Below are 20,057 nucleotides of genomic sequence, written 5' to 3' on the forward strand. Positions count from 1 at the left end.
AGAGGTTGGGGAATGTCTCCTATAAAGGCCAGAAGAGGTATTTTAAAGAAAACGCACAATTCTGTATAGAAGGTCGGGTTGGAGCTGTTTGTACTAAGCAGCTTGTTTTAGAGCATTTATAAGAGGGGCAAGGCCAAAAAAATCCACCAAGTCAAGATACATGAAAGGGAATTATTTTAAGTTTTTTCGATGAGTCACGCCAGCCCTTGAGTGTCCGAGGATGAGGTCGGCTGCTGGAGCTGACCTGAGCTGGTGACAGTCGACACGGCAACCCCAGGCAGCACAGAGCCTCATTGTGGACCCCAGATTCCCCATACTGAGTCGTGCAGGGCAGGGGTACTGCTCTGGCGTGGATGTTTATTTTCCCTCTAATAATGTGTTAATTCAGAATAACTATTTTAATTAAAAATTATTCAGTAAAAGTTTAGTTTAAAAAAAGAGGCAAAAAATATATGGGGTGCCTTTTTGGGGAACCCATCTTTGTTCCTGAGAACTTACCTGTAGCCTCCTCTGACTTGACTGATGAGCAGAGAACCAGCTCGGAAGCGGCTCCCGTGTTCCTCTGAGGAGCTGCCCTTTGGAGACCAAGCAGAGCGGGCGGGTTCACAGGCCTGGTGCCACACTGGCCAAGAGGGCTCTGTGCCCGGGCCCTGGACAAGACGTCCACTAGGGCAAGGCAGATATTTTTAATAGTAACTCCACCTGGGGCTCCCAGTGAGAAAAATATATGAGGGTCACTTTCATAGCTCTTCCTCTCAACACGGGGGACATTTTGGAAATGGGAAGAAGACGGTGCTGCTGCCCCAACTCCTGGGTGAGTGACCGCGTCTACTCAGAGTGAGAGCAGGTGAACAGCTCAGAGAGCCGCCTGCCTGCCCACAGCTCGAGTGCCTCTTGCTGCCCGTCCTGGATTCCAGCTGGCCGGGAAAAAACTGTGTGTGTGTGTGGGAGGGGGGCATTTTCCTTTGAAATAAGAGGTACCAGAGTTGGGCCTATTTTGGCAGCAGATATGGGGGTTTCAGACCCACATCACTGTCGGTGGAGCACATTCAACCCTGGAGTGGCCCTGGTGATCTGAGTGAATCCCCGAGCCCCCAGGGGTCAGCTGGGGCAATGGAGGGCCAGTCGGGGCCCAGGGAGGTTACAGCATGTGCAGGAGCAGCCCTGAGGGTAGGGGGCTGTTTGCTGAAGGTCCCTGGAATGTCACCGACAGAGACCACCCCCTTTAAACGTGTACAGACGTGTTTGGATGAACCAGAGAGCTCTGGCAGGAAGCAGCCATGGCGCATTGTGTCTTACAGGACTCACGCAGACTGTCCCAGGGAGCATCTCGGTGTGGGCTTCCAGGGTGGGTGTGGGGCCACAGGCTGGCAGGGACCCGGCTCGTCCCTGCCCCCAACCTAGGTGGGCAACGCAGGCCTTGGCCAGCAGAGGCCCGCCAGCCCCCGGCCCGAGGGACCATGTGGGAGGGTCGGGGCAGGATGGGAGGAGCAGGAAAGCCAGGGCTGGTGGCCCGCCCAGGTGCTGGGGAACAGCGTGCCCCCGTCCCTGCACGGTTCTCCGCAGGGTGGCCCACGGCACCTATCCTGTGACCGGCGGTGGCTCTGGTTCTGCAGGGCTCCTGGGGGCCCTCAGGACCACTGCAGCGAAGGGGGGCTGTCCCACTGCTGACCAATCCCTTGGAGGGACGGTCGGCAAAACCCCCTGCCCAGGAGGAAGTCGTTTCCTCCGGAGGAGCAGGCTTGTGGCTGAAGAGCTGCGTTGGAACAGACCCCTCCCCTCCCCTGGAGAAGCAGCAGCTCTGTGATGACCAGCTTCCAGCAGCTGCATGCCCGGGGAGGGGGCCAGGCGCCCAGGGAGGCCGTGGGGCCCCCGGCTGACACGCAGGCCTGCAGCGTTGCTGGGCATTCTGAGGGGACAGCAGATGAGGGCTAGGGAAGGGAGGTCAGAGGTCAGGGCTGGCACAGACCCCCCAAAGGAACTGGGGGCTGTAAGTGCCCCCGTTACTTGGTGGGCATGTGGCCTCTACAGAGGCTACATAAAGGCCCCCCTCTGAGGGGGCATGGCCCCCAGGGGTGACAGCAGGAGCAGGAAGGCACTGCCCTTTCCCCACAGCTCCACAAGGCTGCCCCCCAAGGCCACTGAGCCCCACAGTGACCAGCGGGGGAAGGTCAGGGTGAGGCTGAAGTACAAGTGTGGTCTTCTGGCATTTGCTACAGGCCTGGAGCTTCTAGGATTATGGAATTTATCTTTAGTTGGCCATGGAGTGGAAACTCTGGAGACAAAAAAGGAAAGCGCAGAACAGGCTGGTGGTGCTCCTAGGGTGAAACTCTTTACTCCAAGCACAGGATGGCTTTGACCCCCGAGTCAGGCCGGTCAGGCCCGGGCCAAGTTCCGTTGTGCGCAGGTCCAGCAACATGCAGGCTGACGACAGGAGCCGTCCCGCCCCTCTGAGAGCGAAGGGGGCCGAGGACGCGGTGCCGCCCCCAGGCCCCCGACTGTCCCCGCAGGTCAGGTCGGCACCGCCCGTGCCCACAGCTCCTCCGAGGAGGCCCCGGCTGAGCCGGCGCCATCGGGGCTCTGTGAGCCGTCTTCCTCAGTGGCGGTGGCGGAGGCGGAGCGCGTGCTGTCCTCGCGCAGGGCGGGCTCGGGGCTGGCGGCGCGCTGCTGCTGCTCCTTGAGCTCCGAGTAGGAGCGCGAGAAGGTGTGGAAGATGGAGGTGACCGGGAAGGCCATGAGCAGGATGCCGCTGAGGATGCTGCTCAGCGCCACCACCTGCCCGGGCAGGCTGCGCGGCACCATGTCGCCGTAGCCCACGGTGGTCATGGAGATGACGGCCCACCAGTAGCTGGCTGGCACGCTGGAGAAGTCGCGGCGCGCGCCCAGCTCGCGCTCGGCCAGGTGCACGAGCGGCGCGAAGAGGGCCATGGCCACGCAGAGGAAGAGCAGCAGCAGCCCGAACTCACGCGCGCAACGGCGCACGGTCAGGCCGAGCGAGCGCAGCCCCAGCGAGTGGCGCGCCAGGCGCATCACGTAGAGCACGCGCAGCGCCCGCAGCAGCCGCAGCACCAGCCCCGCGCGCTCCAGCAGCTTGTTGCCTCCCACGCCGGGCCGGGCCGCCAGGCCCACGAGCAGCGACACGTAGAAGGGCAGGATGGCCAAGATGTCGATGATGTTGAGCGGGGTCCGCAGGAAGGCGCACTTGCTCTCGGCCTGCAGCGAGCGCAGCAGGAACTCGAAGGAGAACCAGGCCACGCACACCGTCTCCAGCACAAACAGGTTGCGACACTTAGGGGAGCACTCACCCTGCAGGGAGAGGGGGACTTGTTGTTGGGGGCACGGAGGCCTATCCCTCCTGGGCTGCCCTTCCTCCAGATGTCAGCACTGCAGGGCAAGGGTTGTGCACAAAAACCCAATTACTTTTTTTTTTTTTTTTAACAAAGAAGTACTAGGAGGTGGGCTTCCTGCGAGAGAGTGAGCAGAGCTCAGCTGATTTGTTTACAAACAAAACAAAACACAAAACCACTTAAAGCTCCAGAAGCAGTTCCAAGGACAACAGCAAATGAAACATTTATTCAAGAAAATCTATGGAAATTCATTTAAAAATGAGAGTCTTTGGTATTTGAACCAAGACCCCCACCCTACACCTCCCAGAGTCCCAGATCATGGAGGAGGCTGCTCAGGGAGACACCCAAGAAGAAAATAAAATAGACTTCACTAAAATAATCCAACCAATCATTAAACACACAAGCAGAGAACAGTAACATGGGGGGGGGCAATATCCAGTGTTCCTAGATATTTTATCATCTAAAATGCCCAGTTTTCAATAAAAAATCATAGGGCAGGCAAAGAAACAGTAAGGTATGACCTATACATCAGAAAAAAAAATCAGGCAACAGAAACTTCCTATGAGAATGACCAAATGTCAGATTAACAAAAAGCTTCAAAACAGCCATTATAAGTATGGTCACAGAACTAAAGAAAATTTGATTGACTGTTCATAGCATCAGATGGAGAATATCAAAAAAGAAAAATTTTAAAAGAATCAAATGGAAAATTTGAAGTTGAAGCATACAATAACAGAAAATTCACTACAGGAGCTTGGCAGTGAATGTAAACTGTCAGAGGAAAGGGTTAGAGAACTAGGAGATTGCTGGAGGCGATTACACAGGCTGAGAACAGCGAGAACCTGGGACACAGGGGTTGGGCCAGCACTCTGGCATCCAGGTACCAGTGGGAGGGGGAGGAGCGAGGAGGAGAATGTTTGAGAAACAGTGGCTGCAAACTCCCCAGATCTGCTGAAAAGCAATGACCCACACATCCAGGAGACTCACTGAGTTCTGTCAGGGAAGAGACATCACAGGAAAAATACCGAAGGCCACAGACAAGGAGAAAACCTTGGGAACAGCACAGACAGCAATGGGTCACCTGAGAGGTCACTCAGGTGAGATTAACAACCTAACATCTCAGCAGGAAGCTGTGGATAACCGTGTTCACACTGCTCAGAAAACACCCCCCTACCTGAGGTTCCTATATCCAGCAACACTGTCATCAAAGCATGAAGGTGAAATGAAGACTAGCCCAGAAGAACAAACACCGAGAGCTGCCTTACAGAACTCTAAAGGAAGGTCTTCAGGCTGAAAACCAGTGGTCCCAGACTCTTCTCAGATGTGATACCAAAAGCAGGAGCAAACAAGATAAAACAGATAGATTAAACTTGCCAACAAAGGTCTGTCTAGTCAAAGCTATTATTTTTCCAGTAGTCATGTACCTATGTGAGAGGTGGACTATAAAGAAGGCTGAGCACCGAAGAACTGATGCTTTCAAACTGTGATGCTGGAGAAGACTCTTGAGAACCCTTGGATAGCAAGGAGATCAAACCAGTCAATCCTAAAGGGAATCAACTCTGACTATTAACTGGAAGGACTGATGCTGAAGCTAAAGCTCCAATATTTTGGCCACCTGATGAGAAGAGCCGACTCATTGGAAAAGACCCTGATGCTGGGAAAGATTGACAGCAGGAGGAGAAGGGGGTGACAGAGGATGAGATGGTTGGATGGCATCACCAACTCAATGGACATGAACTTGAGCAAACTCTGGGAGAGAGTGAAGGACAGGGAAGCCTGGTGTGCTGCAGTCCGTGGGGTTGCAAAGAGTCAGACATGACTTAGCAATTAAACAAGGCTACAATGAGGTTGTGTGTGGGCCCTGGTCCAACAACATGACTGGTGTCCTTTTGAGAAGAGAAGGTGAGGAGACACACTCACACACAGAGGCAGGACCATGTGAGGACACAGGAGAAGACAGCCGTCCACTTGCCAAGGGGAGACGTCTCAAGAGAAACCAACCTGTCAACACCGGGACCTCAGACTTCAGCCTCTGAGATTGTGAGAAAACAGGTTTCTGTTCAGTAACATGGTCAGTGATACTTAGTTACAGCAGTCCTAGCAGACTAATACAGACACTAATACAGAGTGCCTTGGGAAGTATAAGATAAGCTGCAGAACGGGAGAATATATGTACACATCATGGCTCAGAAGGTAGTGTCTGCCTTCAATGCGGGAGGCCTGGGTTCGATCCCTGGATGGGAAAGATTCCCTGGAGAAGGAAATGGCAACCCACTCCAGCATTCTTGCTTGGAAAACCCCATGGATGGAGAAGCCTGATGGGCTACAGTCCATGGAGTGGCAAAGAGTCAGACACGACTGAGCGACTTTACTTTCACTTTCATGTGTGACAAGGGACTTGTATCTAGAACAGAGAATTCCTACATCTCAATGATAAAAAAGACAACCCAATTTTAAAAATGGGCAAGGGATCTGAACAGACCTTTCTCCAAAGAAGATACACAAGTGACTGAGAAGCACATGAAATGGGGCTCAACACCATTCACCACCAGGGAAATGTAGGGCAAACCCACCCTAAGATCCCAGTTCACCCCAACCAGGACAGCCAGAGTGCAAGAGCCGACGACAAGTGCCGGAGAAACCAGGCCTCATGTGCTGCTGATTGAGCGTGCCGCAATCTAGTCTCCTTGGAAAGAGTCTGGCTGTGCCCCCAAACCTTCCTCATGGAGTGGCCACACAGCCCCATCATCCCACTCCTAGGTGTGTGCCTGGAGAAGTCAACACGCATGTGCACACAGAAACCTGTACATGGATGTTCATGGTCGAGTAAATCACAACAGCCAAGAGCTGGACACAACCCAGATGTCCACTTGCTGACAGATGGACTAAAAATCTGGAAGCCGAACACACACTGGGCCACTACTGGGCCATGGAAGAAATGAAGCGCTGACTCCTGCTACAACGTGGATGAGCCTTGAAGACAGCTCAGGGTGAAGGTCCAGTCACGCCAGACATGCTGGGTGGTTCTGTTCTCAGGATCCAGAACAAGGAAGTATTTAAGACACAGCCTTGGTAGCTCAGGGCTGGCAGGAGCCGGAAGGGGCTGAGGAATGCGTGAACCAGCTGCCAGGGTCTCCTGGGAGATGGAGATTCTCTAAAATCAGACGGGAGTGATGGCTCCAGAATTTGGGGACACTCCAGAAACAGCAGAATCATACACTCAAGAGGGGCAAACTATATGTGAATCATATAGCAGCAAAGCTATAATTATTATATATTATAATTATAATTGTTAATAAATAATTATTAGGGCTTCCCTGGTGGCTCAGTGGTAAAGAATCTGCCTGGCAATGCAGGAGACATGGGTTCCATCCCTGGTCCAGGAAGATCCCACACGCAGTGGAGCAACAGAGCCAAATGGCTGAGCCCGCGCTCTAGAGCCCATGTGCCACAGCCACAGAAGCCTCTGCGCCCAGAGCCCTGGCTCTACGAGAGCAGCCACCTCGATGAGAAGCTCGAGCACCACAACTAGAGAAAAGCCGGCCCAGCAACCGAGGCCCAGCACAGCCACCGATAAATACATAAAATGACATGAAAGACTTCTACCCCGGCAGCCCTGCGGCCCCCACGGCCCCGTTCCACCTCGTTCCTTCTGGGCAGCCTGGGGGACGCTGGGGGCAGGCTCTGAGAGGCCGAAGCTCCTCCGGGCAGCGCTGACGCCCTGGGTCTCTGCCCACCTGGCGCGGCCCTGGAGGAGCCACAGGGGCCTCCTGCCGGGCCTGGGGCCTCAGGACGCGGCAGGAGTTGGGCAGGAAGGGGCCGTGGGGCTGATGGGGCAGAAGCCCTGGCAGCAGGAAGGGGGACTCGCCGTCCTCACCTGGAGTCTGATGACCTCAGCCCACGGGGTGCTTGGGGGGTCCCATGACCCACACCCCAGGAACACCCCCACATGACGTCCGCTCGTCCGGGCTGAACTTGGGCTCCTGGTCCCCCATCATCTCTTGGCCAAGTCTAGCCGCAAGCCCCCATCGGGTGGGTGGTGGCCCCAAGTGCAGGAGGAGGAAGGATGAAGACCCTAGATGCCCCTGGGGCAGGCAGGAGGCGGCCCCTCGCCCCCGCACCTGCCCAGAGGCAGGTCAATCCAGTGGATTCGGCCTGTGAACCCCTCCACTGCACCGCCCCCCCCCCCCCAAGGACCAGTCAGGAGGATAAGTGGAGGGAACTATTCTTGGAACTTTTAGAAAATTACCCTAATTTATCATAATTTGACACAACTGGCCTATTTGGCCAAAATCGGGTCAGCAGTAAACCTACGTGCCCGATGTCCTTCCCTCCCCCACGTCTCCATTGGTCTGGTCTCCAAGCGCCCCCAGAGCAGTGCCAGCCCGCCCCACCCAGCGGCACACGCATGGGCCTGCCCTGTGGGCCCTGGGGCTCCCGGCTCCTCCAGGCTCTGCCTTTGCCCTTTTCTAACAGGCCTCCCCCTCGGTGGCAGAGCCCCTGGGCTTCGCAAGTGAGGAGGTCAGGCGGGGCCTTGGAGGGGATCCTCACCAGCAGGCGGGAGTCTCCCAGTCCAGGTGCCCGCGGGTGCATGGGGGCTGGTTCAGCCCATGGCGGGTTCTCCCACACCTTCTGTGGCTGTACCCCAAGCCCGCTCTCAGGGCTCCTGCGGGGGAGGGCAGGCAGCCAGAAGTGTCACATGGGTTGGGGTGGAGCCCAAGGGATGGGTCAGAGTGGTCCCCACCAGGCCCTTCTGCAAACAAAGTGGGTTTTTTTATTTTTAATTAATTCAGTTCAGTTGCTCACTAGTGTCAGACTCTTTGTGACCCCATGAACCGCAGCATGCCAGGCCTCCCTGTCCATCACCAGCTCCCAGAGTCCACCCAAACCCATGTTCATTGAGTCAGTGATGCCATCCAACTATCTCATCCTCTGTCGTCCCCTTCTCCTCCTGCCCTCAATCTTTCCCAACATCAGGGTCTTTTCAAATGAGTCAGTTCTTTGCGTCAGGTGGACAAAGTATGGGAGCTTTAGCTTCAACATCAGTCCTTCCAATGAACACCCAGGACTGATCTCCTTTAGGATGGACTGGTTGGATCTCCTTGCAGTCCAAGGGACTCTCAAGAGTCTTCTCTAACAACACAGTTCAAAAGCATCAATTCTTCGGCGCTCAGCGTTCTTTATAGTCCAACTCCACATCCATACATGACCACTGGAAAAACCATAGCCTTGACTAGATGGACCTTTGTTGGCAAAGTAATGTCTCTGCTTTTTAATATGCTGTCTAGGTTGCTCATAACTTTTCTTCCAAGGAGTAAGCATCTTTTAATTTCATGGCTGCAGTCACCATCTGCAGTGATTTTGGAGCCCAAGAAAATAACGTTTGACACTGTTTCCCCATCTATTTGCCATGAAGTGATGGACCGGATGCCATGATCTTAGTTTTCTGAATGTTGAGCTTTAAACCAACTTTTTCATTCTCCTCTTTCACTTTCATCAAGAGGCTCTTTAGTTCTTCTTCACTTTCTGCCATAAGGGTGGTGTCATCTGCGTATCTGAGGTTATTGATATTTCTCCCGGCAATCTTGATTTCAGCTTGTGCTTCCTCCAGCCCAGCGTTTCTCATGATGTACCCTGCATATAAGTTAAATAAGCACAGTGACAATATACAGCCTTGACGTACTCCTTTTGCTATTTGGAACCAGTCTGTTGTTCCATATCCAGTTCTAACTGTTGCTTCCTGACCTGCATACAGGTTTCTCAAGAGGCAGGTCAGGTGGTCTGGTATTCCCATCTCCTTCAGAATTTTCCACAATTTATTGTGATACACACAGTCAAAGGCTTTGGCATAGTCAATAAAGCAGAAATAGATGTTTTTCTGGAACTCTCTTGCTTTTTCGATGATCCAGTGGATGCTGGCAATTTGATCTCTGGTTCCTCTGCCTTTTCTAACACCATCTTGAACATCTGGAATTTCATGGTTCACGTATTGCTGAAGCCTGGCTTGGAGAATTTTAAGCATTACTTTACTAGCGTGTGAGATGAGTGCAAATTGTGTGGTAGTTTGAACATTCTTTGGCATTGCCTTTCTTTGGGATTGGAATGAAAATAGACCTTTTCCAGTCCTGTGGCCACTGCTGAGTTTTCCAAATTTGCGGGCATATTGAGTGCAGCACTTTCCCAGCATCATCTTTCAGGATTTGAAATTGCTCAACTGGAATTCCATCACCTCCACTAGCTTTGTTTGTAGTGATGCTTCCTAAGGCCCACTTGACTTCACATTCCAGGATGTCTGGCTCTAGGTGAGTGATCACACCGTCGTGTTTATCTGGGTCATGAAGATCTTTTTTGTACAGTTCTTCTGTGTATTCTTGCCACCTCTTCATAATATCGTCTGCTTCTGTTAGGTCCATACCATTTCTGTCCTTTATTGAGCCCATCTTTGCATGAAATGTTCCCTTGGATCTCTAATTTTCTTGAAGAGATCTCTAGTCTTTCCCATTCTATTGTTTTCCTCTATTTCTTTGCATTGATCGCTGAGGAAGCCCTTCTTATCTGTGCTTGCTATTATTCTTTGGAACTCTGCATTCAAATGGGTATATCTTTCCTTTTCTCCTTTGCTTTTTGCTTCCCTTCTTTTCACAGCTATTTGTAAGGCCTCCTCAGACAGCCATTTTGCTTTTTTGCATTTCTTTTTCTTAGGGATGGTCTTGATTCCTGTCTCCTGTACAGTGTTATATACCTCTGTCCATAGTTCATCAGGTACTCTGTCGATCAGACCTAGTCCCTTAAATCTATTTCTCACTTCCACTGTAATTAATTCAATTACTTTATTTTAATTGAAGGCTAATTACTTTACAATATTGAGTGGTTTTTGCCATACATTGACATGAATCAGCCATGGTGTACATGTGTCCCCCATCCTGAACCCTGCTCCCACCTCCCTCCCCATCCCATCCCTCTGGGTCATCCCAGTGCACCAGCCCTGAGCACCCTGTCTCATGCATCGAACCTGGACTGAAGATCTATTTCACATATGATAACATACATGTTTCAATGCTATTCTCTCAAATCATCCCACCCTCGCTTTCTCCCACACAGTCCAACAGACTGTTCTTTACATCTGTGTCTCTTTTGCTGTCTCACATACAGGGTCATCGTTACCATCTTTCTAAATTCCACATATATGTGTTAATATACTGTATGGGTGTTTTTCTTTCTGACTTACTTCACTCTGTATAATAGGCTCCAGTTTCATCCACCTCATTAGAACTGACTCAAATGCATTCTTTTCAATAGCTGAGTAGTATCCTATTGTGTATACGTACCACAGCTTTCTTATCCATTCGTCTGCCAATGGACATCTAGGTTGCTTCCATGTCCTAACTAACAAAGTGGTTTTTGAACCGTTTTCTCAAACTGCAGCCTCCACAGCCTGGCAGTCCCATGGCATCGATGCTGCCTCAATTTTCTAGTAGAATAAGCAGGCACCCCGACTAGCTTCCTCGGTAACATGGGCCGGGGGGCAGCCAGCACCCTGGGCGCGGTCAGGAGAGGCCTGGCCTGGCTGTGCTCCCACTCCTGGCTTCGTTCTCTTTTCAGAGCATCAAACATTGTGGTGTCCATTCTGCCAAGGAGACTGCTGACGCCCGAGTGCCATTGCTCCTTGAGGATAAACCCAGGTGTGAGGGCGAGGAGATGGACGGGAGGTCGGGGTGGACTGCTCACCGTGAGGATGGCTCCGAGCTCGGCCAACACCTGCCACCCGGGCTAAGGCCCCCAACGCCGGGAGCGCTTCAACGCAGACCCCGAGGCGGGCAGACTCTGCCTGTGTTTGTCCAGGGTAATCAGACTCTGAAAACACATGTCCCCTTGCTGCCCGCATGTGTTCTGGACACCGATTCGCACCCCTCTGTTGATCCAGCACGGACCCTGTGTCCAGCAGAGGAGCTGGTCCGAGCTATTGTCTGCAGCTGGGAACAGGCCAGTGTGTCGCAGGATGTTGCAAAGGGTGAGTGCTCTGTCCTTACTAATTTATCCACTCACTCATCAACAGCTTTGTGCAAGATTTTCTCTCTGCCTCCCATGAGCACTTAAAGGAAAATATTTATTAACTCAATTTACTAACATTCATAATAACCTGCCTTTGAACTTAGTTGAGGTTTATTTTTTTCCAATTATCTTGATAGAAGACTCTTGTAGTACAAATAGATAATCAGGAGAAGGAATATTAAATTCACTTAGGAGAACAAATTGTATAAAAAGATCAAACAGTCATTTTCATAGAAGTCACGAATGCGCTCACTTGAAATTACCCACACTGAAGCGGAGCTGTCAGTTCACTTTCCTGTCAACATCCTGTGGACTAGCTTTATGGGGTTACATGGAAAGAAATGAAGATACCTTGCTGTGAAGTCCGCCACCCTCTGCCTGCCCTCCATGGTCCCTTCTGAACACGATGCACCAGCTTGAACCCCGCGGGGGTTCAGGAATCAGCTAGAACTGTGGTCGCCAGCATCTCACACTTTGGTGCCCTGAGGAGCAGACCCCCAGGGTTCCGATGTCCCTGCAGAAGTGACCAGCGTGAGCTGAGATGGACACAGACAGCAAGCTGGTGACAGACAGCGGCGCCACCCACGGATCAACGAGGGGGGGCATCCGTCTCGGGGGAGAACGGTTCCCTACCACCAATCTGAGTGCTTCCTGTGTCACAGACAAGGATACAAAATCTGAAGCCACTGCTTCTCATTTGTTCCCCAATCTTAATCCCTGGTCCTGGGGTGCATCCACAGCAGTGGCTGTGCCCTTGCCACGGGGCACAGACACGCTTTCTCCTCTCTTCTGTGATGGGCTCGGCCCCACCCATCCATGAGAGCGCCCCCGACGCACAGCTGCGTGAGTTTCCCTGAGAACCTTTGGCAGCAGCGACTTAACCGCACCTTCCTGGCTGCCTGGGTTCAGACGTGGCTCCTCTACGAGGGCAGAGACGCCCAAGCTGGACAGCTGGTCCCGCGACGCTTCCCAGCTCACATGACCCAGGCAGGAGGGGCCCGGCCCCTGCACCACATGCCGATTGGGTTCAACAGGAGGTGATATTTTCCAGGAAGGCGGCCCTCCCTGCCAACCATGTCCACACGTCCACCCCGCAGCCAGGAGTAGAGACGCATGGGCAGGGGCACAGTGTGTTATGGTTATTTCGTCAGCTGGCAGGCGTGCTGAGGACCCGCGGGACCAGGACCGTGGCCAGCACTGAACGGGCATCCTGGGGGCGAAGCACGGCGGGGCAGGCGGGCAGAGAAGGCTGCTCAAGGCGGACATGGTGAGGGGTCCCCTGAGGCCGCCTGCTCGTCTCCCACTGAGGAATCCCGAGGTGCTCACAGGGAGCTGAGAACAGACCACCCACGGCAGCTGGACAAAGAAGATGGAACTGTGGGAAGTACAAATGGAGGTGAAGACGTGAGATGTCGGCTTCCAGGGGTGACTGAATGAAAATTTAAAAGTAGGAGGTGACTTTTTTTTAAAGGACCAGGCAACTTGTTACCAGGCCACCCAGCACTGGTAGGCCAGGGTCTGGGGACTTGAGCTCATGAAAGCAAGGCAAGGCCTCCTCGGGGCAGCATCTGGGGCGTGGGCTTGCAGCCCCCAGATGGGCACAGCACCCCAGATGGGCACAGCTGGGGACCTGATCAGGTGAGCGGTCGAGTGGTGGAAACTGGGTGAGTAAGTGTTCATCCCAGCAGGACTCGTGACAGCAAGGGCCGGAAGCAGGAGGGCACACGTAAAACTACAGAACAGGACTGCCTGGCTGCTACTGTCACGGGGCCAAGTGGCTACAAGACGCTGCCTGCGCACTTCTCCTCCAGTCTCACGAGAGGCTCCGGAGCAGAGGCCGTGAGACGCATTCAGCCTTCAGTAACTACCTCGCTGTTTGTTTTCCCTTTGTTCTCCATACGGCTTTGTATCTGCCCAGCCTCCGTGAAGAGCAAGCATTGTGTTTACAACCAGGACACTCTCTGAGGGGCGTGTTTTTGGGCCACTGGGGGAGCAGAGGGACAGGCCATCTGGGCAGGCAGGGGGCCTGGCTGACCGTCCAGGCAGGATCTGAGCTTTGGTGGCTGGTTTCTCCCTGCTCTGCACCCAGCTATGCCCACAGGGTGGTTCCCGCGGGCACGCTGGGTGTACTTCTCCAGACACTCATTTCTAGGTTGTATCAGGAAGAGCAAGTCTTCCAGGCCCCCCTCACCGTGCTCCTTGGAGTGCACCCCTCTCCCCAGGAACTGCCAATGCAGGGGTGTCTCACCCACACCCTGACCCTGACCCTCACCAAACTTCTGACGGGTGTTGATAAGTTAGTATTCATGGTAAAATAAACAGCACGAGCTTTTCGTTTGAGAACAGCCAATTTGCTGAATTACAGCAGGCAATGCCTTCTCCTTAAAAATGTACATTCATGTTATAATGAATATCTAGGGCTCGAAAAGTCCCTCGGTCGCATCTGACTCTGTGACCCCATGGACTGAAGCCTGCCAGGCTCCTCTGTCCAAGGGATTCTCCAGGCCAGAATATTGGAGTGGGTAGCCGTTCCCTTCTCCAGGGAATCTTCCCGACCCAGGGATCGAACCCAGGTCTCCAGCATTGCAGGCGGATTCTTTACCAGCTGAGTCACCAGTGCAGTCCCATCTAGGGCTTAAGTGGAGCCTAGTGTCACCTGAATGCTCAGGTCTGTTCCTGCCACTGCCTGGTGCCAGATAATCTCCCTGCCTTAAACACGCGGCTTTTAAAGAAAACGCTGCAAGCCTGGGCGGGAAGAGCGGAGGCCAGGGTTCAGGTGCACCCAAGAGGTCCCGGGACCCCCACCCACATCCACCCCACATTCAGTGTCCTCACAGCTGCTCCCACACTGCCAGCCGCAGGGCAGGGGCGCCCTGGGTCCTCCTGCAACCCAAGATGACTCCCGTCCCTCGCCCTCAAGCCCCAGCTGCCCAGCACGTCCTCGTCACCGCACGTCAGGGCCGCCCACGAGGGTGGGCGCAGTGGCCGGGGTGGGGGGCGCCTGGGGCCGGCTGGGTGGGCGCGGGCTACAGGGACCCACAGGCCCCACTGCCTCCTCCTCGGGCCGCGTCCGCCCGCCTGCCCACCCTCCCGGGTCTAGAGCGAGTGACCGTCCCTCCTGATCGAGGTGGCCGTAGGGAGAACAGGACCCGGGCCTCCCAGCAAGACAGCTGAGACAGGAAGGTTCTTGAAGCCGAGGGCAGTGGCCGGAGGGGGTCAGTGCAGACTCGGGTGCAGAGAACCCCGCAGGGGCTCCTCATGGCAGCAGGAGGGAGGGCGGGAGGTGGCCAGGGGGTCGTCCCGCCCCCACCTCCCAGCCGGCCTGCCCACCACCTCCACCACCAGGGAGGCAGAGGCCTTGCCACGGGCTCCGCTTGCACCCTGGCTGCGGCGAGGCGCCTGCGGACAGCCACGCAGGGCGGGTCGGCCGCCTCTCCAGCTGCGCCTGTGGACTGGCTACCCCCACACTCCCGGTCCGATCCCCGCCCGCCACGGACCAGCAGCTCCCACTGCGTCCCCCACAGCAGCTGGCGCCTGGACACGTGCTCTTCACCTCCACTCACCCCGTGGCCCGCCTGTGCTACAGCATCTTGTGTGCAAAAGGGTGAAAGCTGTCACTTAATTCTCTGTGCAAAGCACTGTCAAGAGTCGTTTCGCAAGCATTGTTCACTTTAATCTCAGCAACTCTGAAGTATCCGCATTTTACAGATGAGAAACACAGGCTCAGAAAGGAGACCTTGTGTTTTTGGGTCCTCAGCCATCTGTACAGGGGCTGGGGTGGGAGCCCTGGTTTGCGTTTAAGTCTGAGAACTTAACCAGCACCCGTTTGCCTCTTGTATGACAGAGAAGGTGAACCCACAGCCTTGGCTAGATCACGGCAGAGACTTGGGACCGGTTTCCGGTTCTGCACGACAGGGGCTTGGCAGCTGCCACTCTCTCCAAACAACAGCTAAAAATCTGAACAGACTGAAAAACACACTCTTCTTTGGTCTGTAAGAGAAGGGAGGGCACAGGGCAAACCACTGCCCCCAAGACTGGAGCGACAGACGGGTGAACGCAGGGAGCCAGGCTTCCAGGGGCGAGACAAAGCCGCCTGGAACCAGTGCTGGTAGGAAATCCTGAACTGTGATTTTCAATTGCTGGAGGCTCAGCGTGAACAAATCTGAGAGTTGTAAGCTCCAGAGTACCTGTTGAGATTTACTGGGAGATTTGCTGCCAGGGGCCTGCCAAGGTTCTCAGTAAATATGGGAGAGAAGAAGATACGCAGATGGCAAAGCAGCACATGAAAAGACGCCCCACTCATATGTCGTCAGGGAGATGCAAGGGAAAACAACACGGAGACACCATGCCTGTCAGAAAGGCCCCTTCCAGAGCACTGGCAGCACAAATGCTGGTGGCAGGGGAGCAACGGGGCTCAGCCAGTGTCGCTGGGGGGACAGAGTGGGGCAGGCACTTTGGGAGACAGTTTGGTGCTTTCGTAAAAAACTAAGTATATTTTACCCAGTGACACAGCAACCACACTCCTTGGTTTTTACCCAAAGGAATCAAAAACTTACGTTCACACAAAAACCTGCACAGAGGTGCTTATAGCAGCTCTGTTCATAATTGCCAAACCTGGAAGCAGCCAAGAGGTCTGAAGGACCTGGCAGGTAAACCAACTCCAGAACATCCAGACAATGGATATTATTCAAGGCCAAAAAGAAACAAGCTATCAAGTCATGAAATAATGGATAAAACTTAAATGCATATTACTAACTGAAAGAGGTTAATCTGCAAAGAATTTCAACTATAGGACATTCTGAAAAAGGCAAAACTACAGATAAAGTGGAAGGATTAGCGGTGCCAGGGCCTGGGGAAGGGGAGGGGGTCAGGGGAGGCACAGAGGGTTTTCAGGGCAGGAAAACAGTTCTGAGGGATACCGTTACGGTGGATACAGGTCATTGTACATGTGTCCAAACCAACAGAATGAGCTGGAGCCCTAATGTAAACCATAGGCTTTGGGCGGTTGCCAATGGAGGTTCATCATTTGTAAGAAAGTCCGCTCTCAGGGAGGCTGATAACGTGCGATGCTGTGTAAGGGTGGGGCAGGGGTGCACAGGAACTCTCTGTACCTTCCTCTCAGTTTTGCTGTGAATTTAAAACTGCTCGAAAAAGTTGTCTTTAAAAAAAAAAAAAGAACCTTGTAGCTTCTATTCTAGGCATTTGAGCACAAGTCTTTTTTTCCCTCAGACTAAAGCACAAATCCAAAACAGAAATCCTCTATTTTTCCTGCCAAATTTACGTGGAAAGTGGAGGAAAATGCCCCGAGCTCCATGTTTATCCCCTGGCACATGTGGCTCTGTTTCCAGAGGCTTTCAGAGTCTGGCAGGAGGGTCCCCCGTGAAAACAGCCAGTGTTCCCTCCAACGCGGCGGCCGGTGACTGCTGGGGCTTGGCCTGCAGTTCTGGGGGGTGGCAGGGGCGCCAGGCCAGAGTGGGGGCTGCAGACGAGACTCCCCGTGGGGAGGGGCTGCCCTTTCGCCCTCCTCACAGCCCTAGGGCCCCCCTCACTTCACAGAAGAGCACGATGATCAGGGCTGGACCCGTACCAGACCCAGCTTCGCCCGCAGCGAAGTATCTGCCACCAGATCATGTCGGTTCCTGGATCAGACCTTTGCAAATAAGAAACCCAAGTGGCCAGACCCACGGTCCAGCCCACTGTCCCCAGCTCGGTCCTGGGGCTCCAGGGGCAGGGCCCTATCTGGAGTCAGTGGCTGCGCCGGCAGCCGGCTGGGGTCTGTCCTCCCTTCCTCCTTTCGGCTTCCTGGCCCTGACCACGGTCAGGAAGCACTGCAGCCTGTTGGCACGGCGTGACGATGGGACGCAGACGGCCCCTGCTGGGTGGGACTGGAGGCTCCTGGACGCGGGGCCTGGCATCCAGTCAACATGTATGGGAGGGCCCCACGGTCCTGCCCTGCTGCAGTGGCCCCAATACAGCATTCTTACCCCTGGTGGACAGGAAACGAGCTGCCACGGACTGTACTGAAGCCCAGGTCCCTGTGCTCAGGGGCTCCTTTGCCACTGGCTCGAGCCCTGCTGCTGTCCGCACTGAAAGAGCAGCTCGTCGCTCTCAGCTCTTGAGCTGGACATCCGCGGTCCGGGCACTGGCACACGTGGTGTCTAGTGGGTCCCTGCCTCCTGGTTTATGGAAGCACCTCTCACTGTGTCTGCACGGAGACGAACGGGTGGGCAGCTCTGGGTGGTCACTGTTGTAGGAGAATGATCCCATCACGAGGCTCGGCTTTTATGGCTCTGTCACCCCCAGAAGCCCCCATCCTGACACACTGGGCTTGGGATTCAGCCTGCGAATTCTGGGAACATGACATTCAGATGGCAGCATTCTGCCCCCAGCACCCCAAATTCATGTCCTTCTCGCCTGTATTCTATCCTGCAGCCCCCAAAGTCTAAGAAACTTTGCTATCAACTCTAAGGCCCGACGTCATCCAAGTCGGGGGTACGGAAGGCTCCAGGTCAAGTCATCAGAGGCAGAGTCCCTGAGCCTGTGAGCCTGTGCTTTCTCACACCGCAGCGGGCCAGCCCCGCGCCCCACGGAGCAGGCTGCAAGCCCACTGCACCGGTTCTGTTTGTTCGCTGGGGAGCCCTGACTGACAGCTTGGAGCAGCGAAGCCCTCAGCCCGGCTCAGGCTGCTAAGCTCAACGAGCATGTCTGTGCCCACACGCAGCAGCAGCTCTGCTGCCAGCTTCCGATGCTGTTGCCAAGTGTCTTCGTGAATCTGGTGCTCGAAGTTGCACTCATGAAATCCATAACTAATTACGTGGGTCTTGATTTAATCATATGAGCTTAGAGTTAAAAATCGACTTGCAAGTCAAACACCAGCCTCCATGAAAAGGAAGTGATGGGTTGAGCACAGCCTCCGAGGACGCTCTGTTCCCCAGGCCGGCGTGTGCGCCCGGGCCTCACTATATGCCGGCCCAGCCGTTGTCTCCAGGCAACGCCCCGCAGGGAGGAATCCGAGAGCCAACTGCTGGAACAAAGGCCTCTCTGGTTCCAAAGGCCTGTCCTCAGCATCTGTCTGATCGCTGCGACGTCCAGTGGGGTGGGCGCCAGAGTGCACACCCGTTCCCGGGGTCGCCTAACCACTCTGGACACACCTCTCGCAGAACCGAATATCCAGCAGGGATGGGGTGCTCTGGGCGCACCTGATGCCTGTGTGTTACCTGAGAGCAAGGTGGTGGGGGGGGCTAGAAACATGCTCTGTCTCCTTCACTGAGCCCCCAACACCCTAGGAGTGAGGCCAGAGACGCTGCAGACCCCAAGGAAGCAGGATGGGGGGCTCGCCTCCCTCTGGCTCGGGGCTCCTACGGTGACATGCAGGAGGGAGGTCAGGGGTCAGCCCTGGAGCTGGAGTCGCCTGGCCTCAGGGAGGGAACCGTGGCAGGAGAGGAGAGCCAGCTGAGGGGCCCCGGGACGAGGGAGGGAGTCCCCTGAAGCCTCAGGAGGAACCAGCCCTGACAAGAGGTCAGATCCCAGCAGGACCACGAGGCAGAGATGGGCTGTTTGAGGAGGACGCTGGTGGTGGTTTGTTTCGCGGCAGCGGGGACACACGCGGGTCCACATGGAGCCGGAATCAAGGCCCGACCCTGAACGAGCCACCGAGAAGCAGGCCTCAGCGCTCACCGAGCCAGCTTCACACAGCGGGGAAGCAGCCAGGGTTCCACTGCATCTGGGAAGGGGCCTGGGGGTTGCGCAGGGCGGGCATCCAGGCTGAGCTCAGCCCTCAGCTGCCCCGTGGCCCCTGGCCGCTCTGACCTGGACGCCAAGGTGAGGACCATGGAGTTGGGGACCCCTGCTCCCTGCATCTCGACGGGCAGGGCAGGAGCAGCAAGGGCTGGGGCTGCATGCCCTTTGGCCCGGGCCCCGCTTGGCCCGGCGCCCGCCTCGGCCCAGGCCCCCCTCGGCCCGGGGCCCACTGCTCTCTCGCTGAGCATGAGGGGGTCCTGACCGCCCTTGGGCCGAGGGTCCTCGGGAGCTCGTGAGGCGCTGGATGCAGTGGAACCCCAGCTGCTTCCCCCTGGTGGTCTGTGCCCTGCAGGTCCCTAGAGCCCCGCCAGTCCCCACCCAGCCCGTCCACTTCCATCCCCAAGGGTCTGCTGACTCCAAACGCCTCGGCTAGGTGGAGTCACACAGGCTCTGTCCTGACAGTCGGCTTGTTTCACTCACCACAGCGTCCTCAAGGTTCGTCCCACAAGTATGCTTTTCCCATCATCCATCCTATAAACAACGAAAAGCAGAGACCAGCTCTCACTCAGTTACGACGTGTGAGAGGAGATTCCGGACAGAACCACCACTGGGCACAGGGGCTTCCTGGGCATCGAAGAGACACCGGGCCGGCCACAGCCTGGACTCTGGAGGGCGGGCTGCCCAGAAGCCCCCCACAAGCACACAGGCCCCGCACAGCTTCAGGCAGCACCAGGGCCTCTGCCCACTGCTCTCAGCCGCCCTGAGCAGTCTGGCTGCAGAGTCCTCCCTGGGGCGGGGAAGGGGACCCGAGGCAACATGAGAGACTCTGTGACATCAACGGTGAGACCCGCCTGGGGCCAAGGCAGAGGGGGGTCCCTGTGCCCAAAGGCCACACCCCGGCCACCCCAAAGCCGGGGT

The 20,057-nt window shown here is 55.2% G+C and overlaps 1 protein-coding gene across 4 annotated transcripts in view; it reads right to left on the reverse strand.

Annotated features, from left to right (window-relative positions):
* Positions 1-463: 463 nt before the first annotated feature.
* KCNG2 (potassium voltage-gated channel modifier subfamily G member 2) overlaps positions 464-20,057 on the reverse strand; it is a 53,684-nt gene continuing 34,090 nt past the window's right edge. For all 4 annotated transcript variants that reach the window (XM_043444378.1, XM_043444376.1, XM_043444377.1 and 1 more), the window contains exon 3: positions 464-3,306. In XM_043444378.1, coding sequence (XP_043300313.1) covers positions 2,512-3,306 — 795 coding nt within the window. In that variant the 3' untranslated portion in view covers positions 464-2,511. The remainder of the gene's footprint in view (positions 3,307-20,057) is intronic.

This window comes from Cervus canadensis, chromosome 23, assembly GCF_019320065.1.
Source record: "Cervus canadensis isolate Bull #8, Minnesota chromosome 23, ASM1932006v1, whole genome shotgun sequence".
Lineage (NCBI taxonomy): Eukaryota > Metazoa > Chordata > Mammalia > Artiodactyla > Cervidae > Cervus > Cervus canadensis.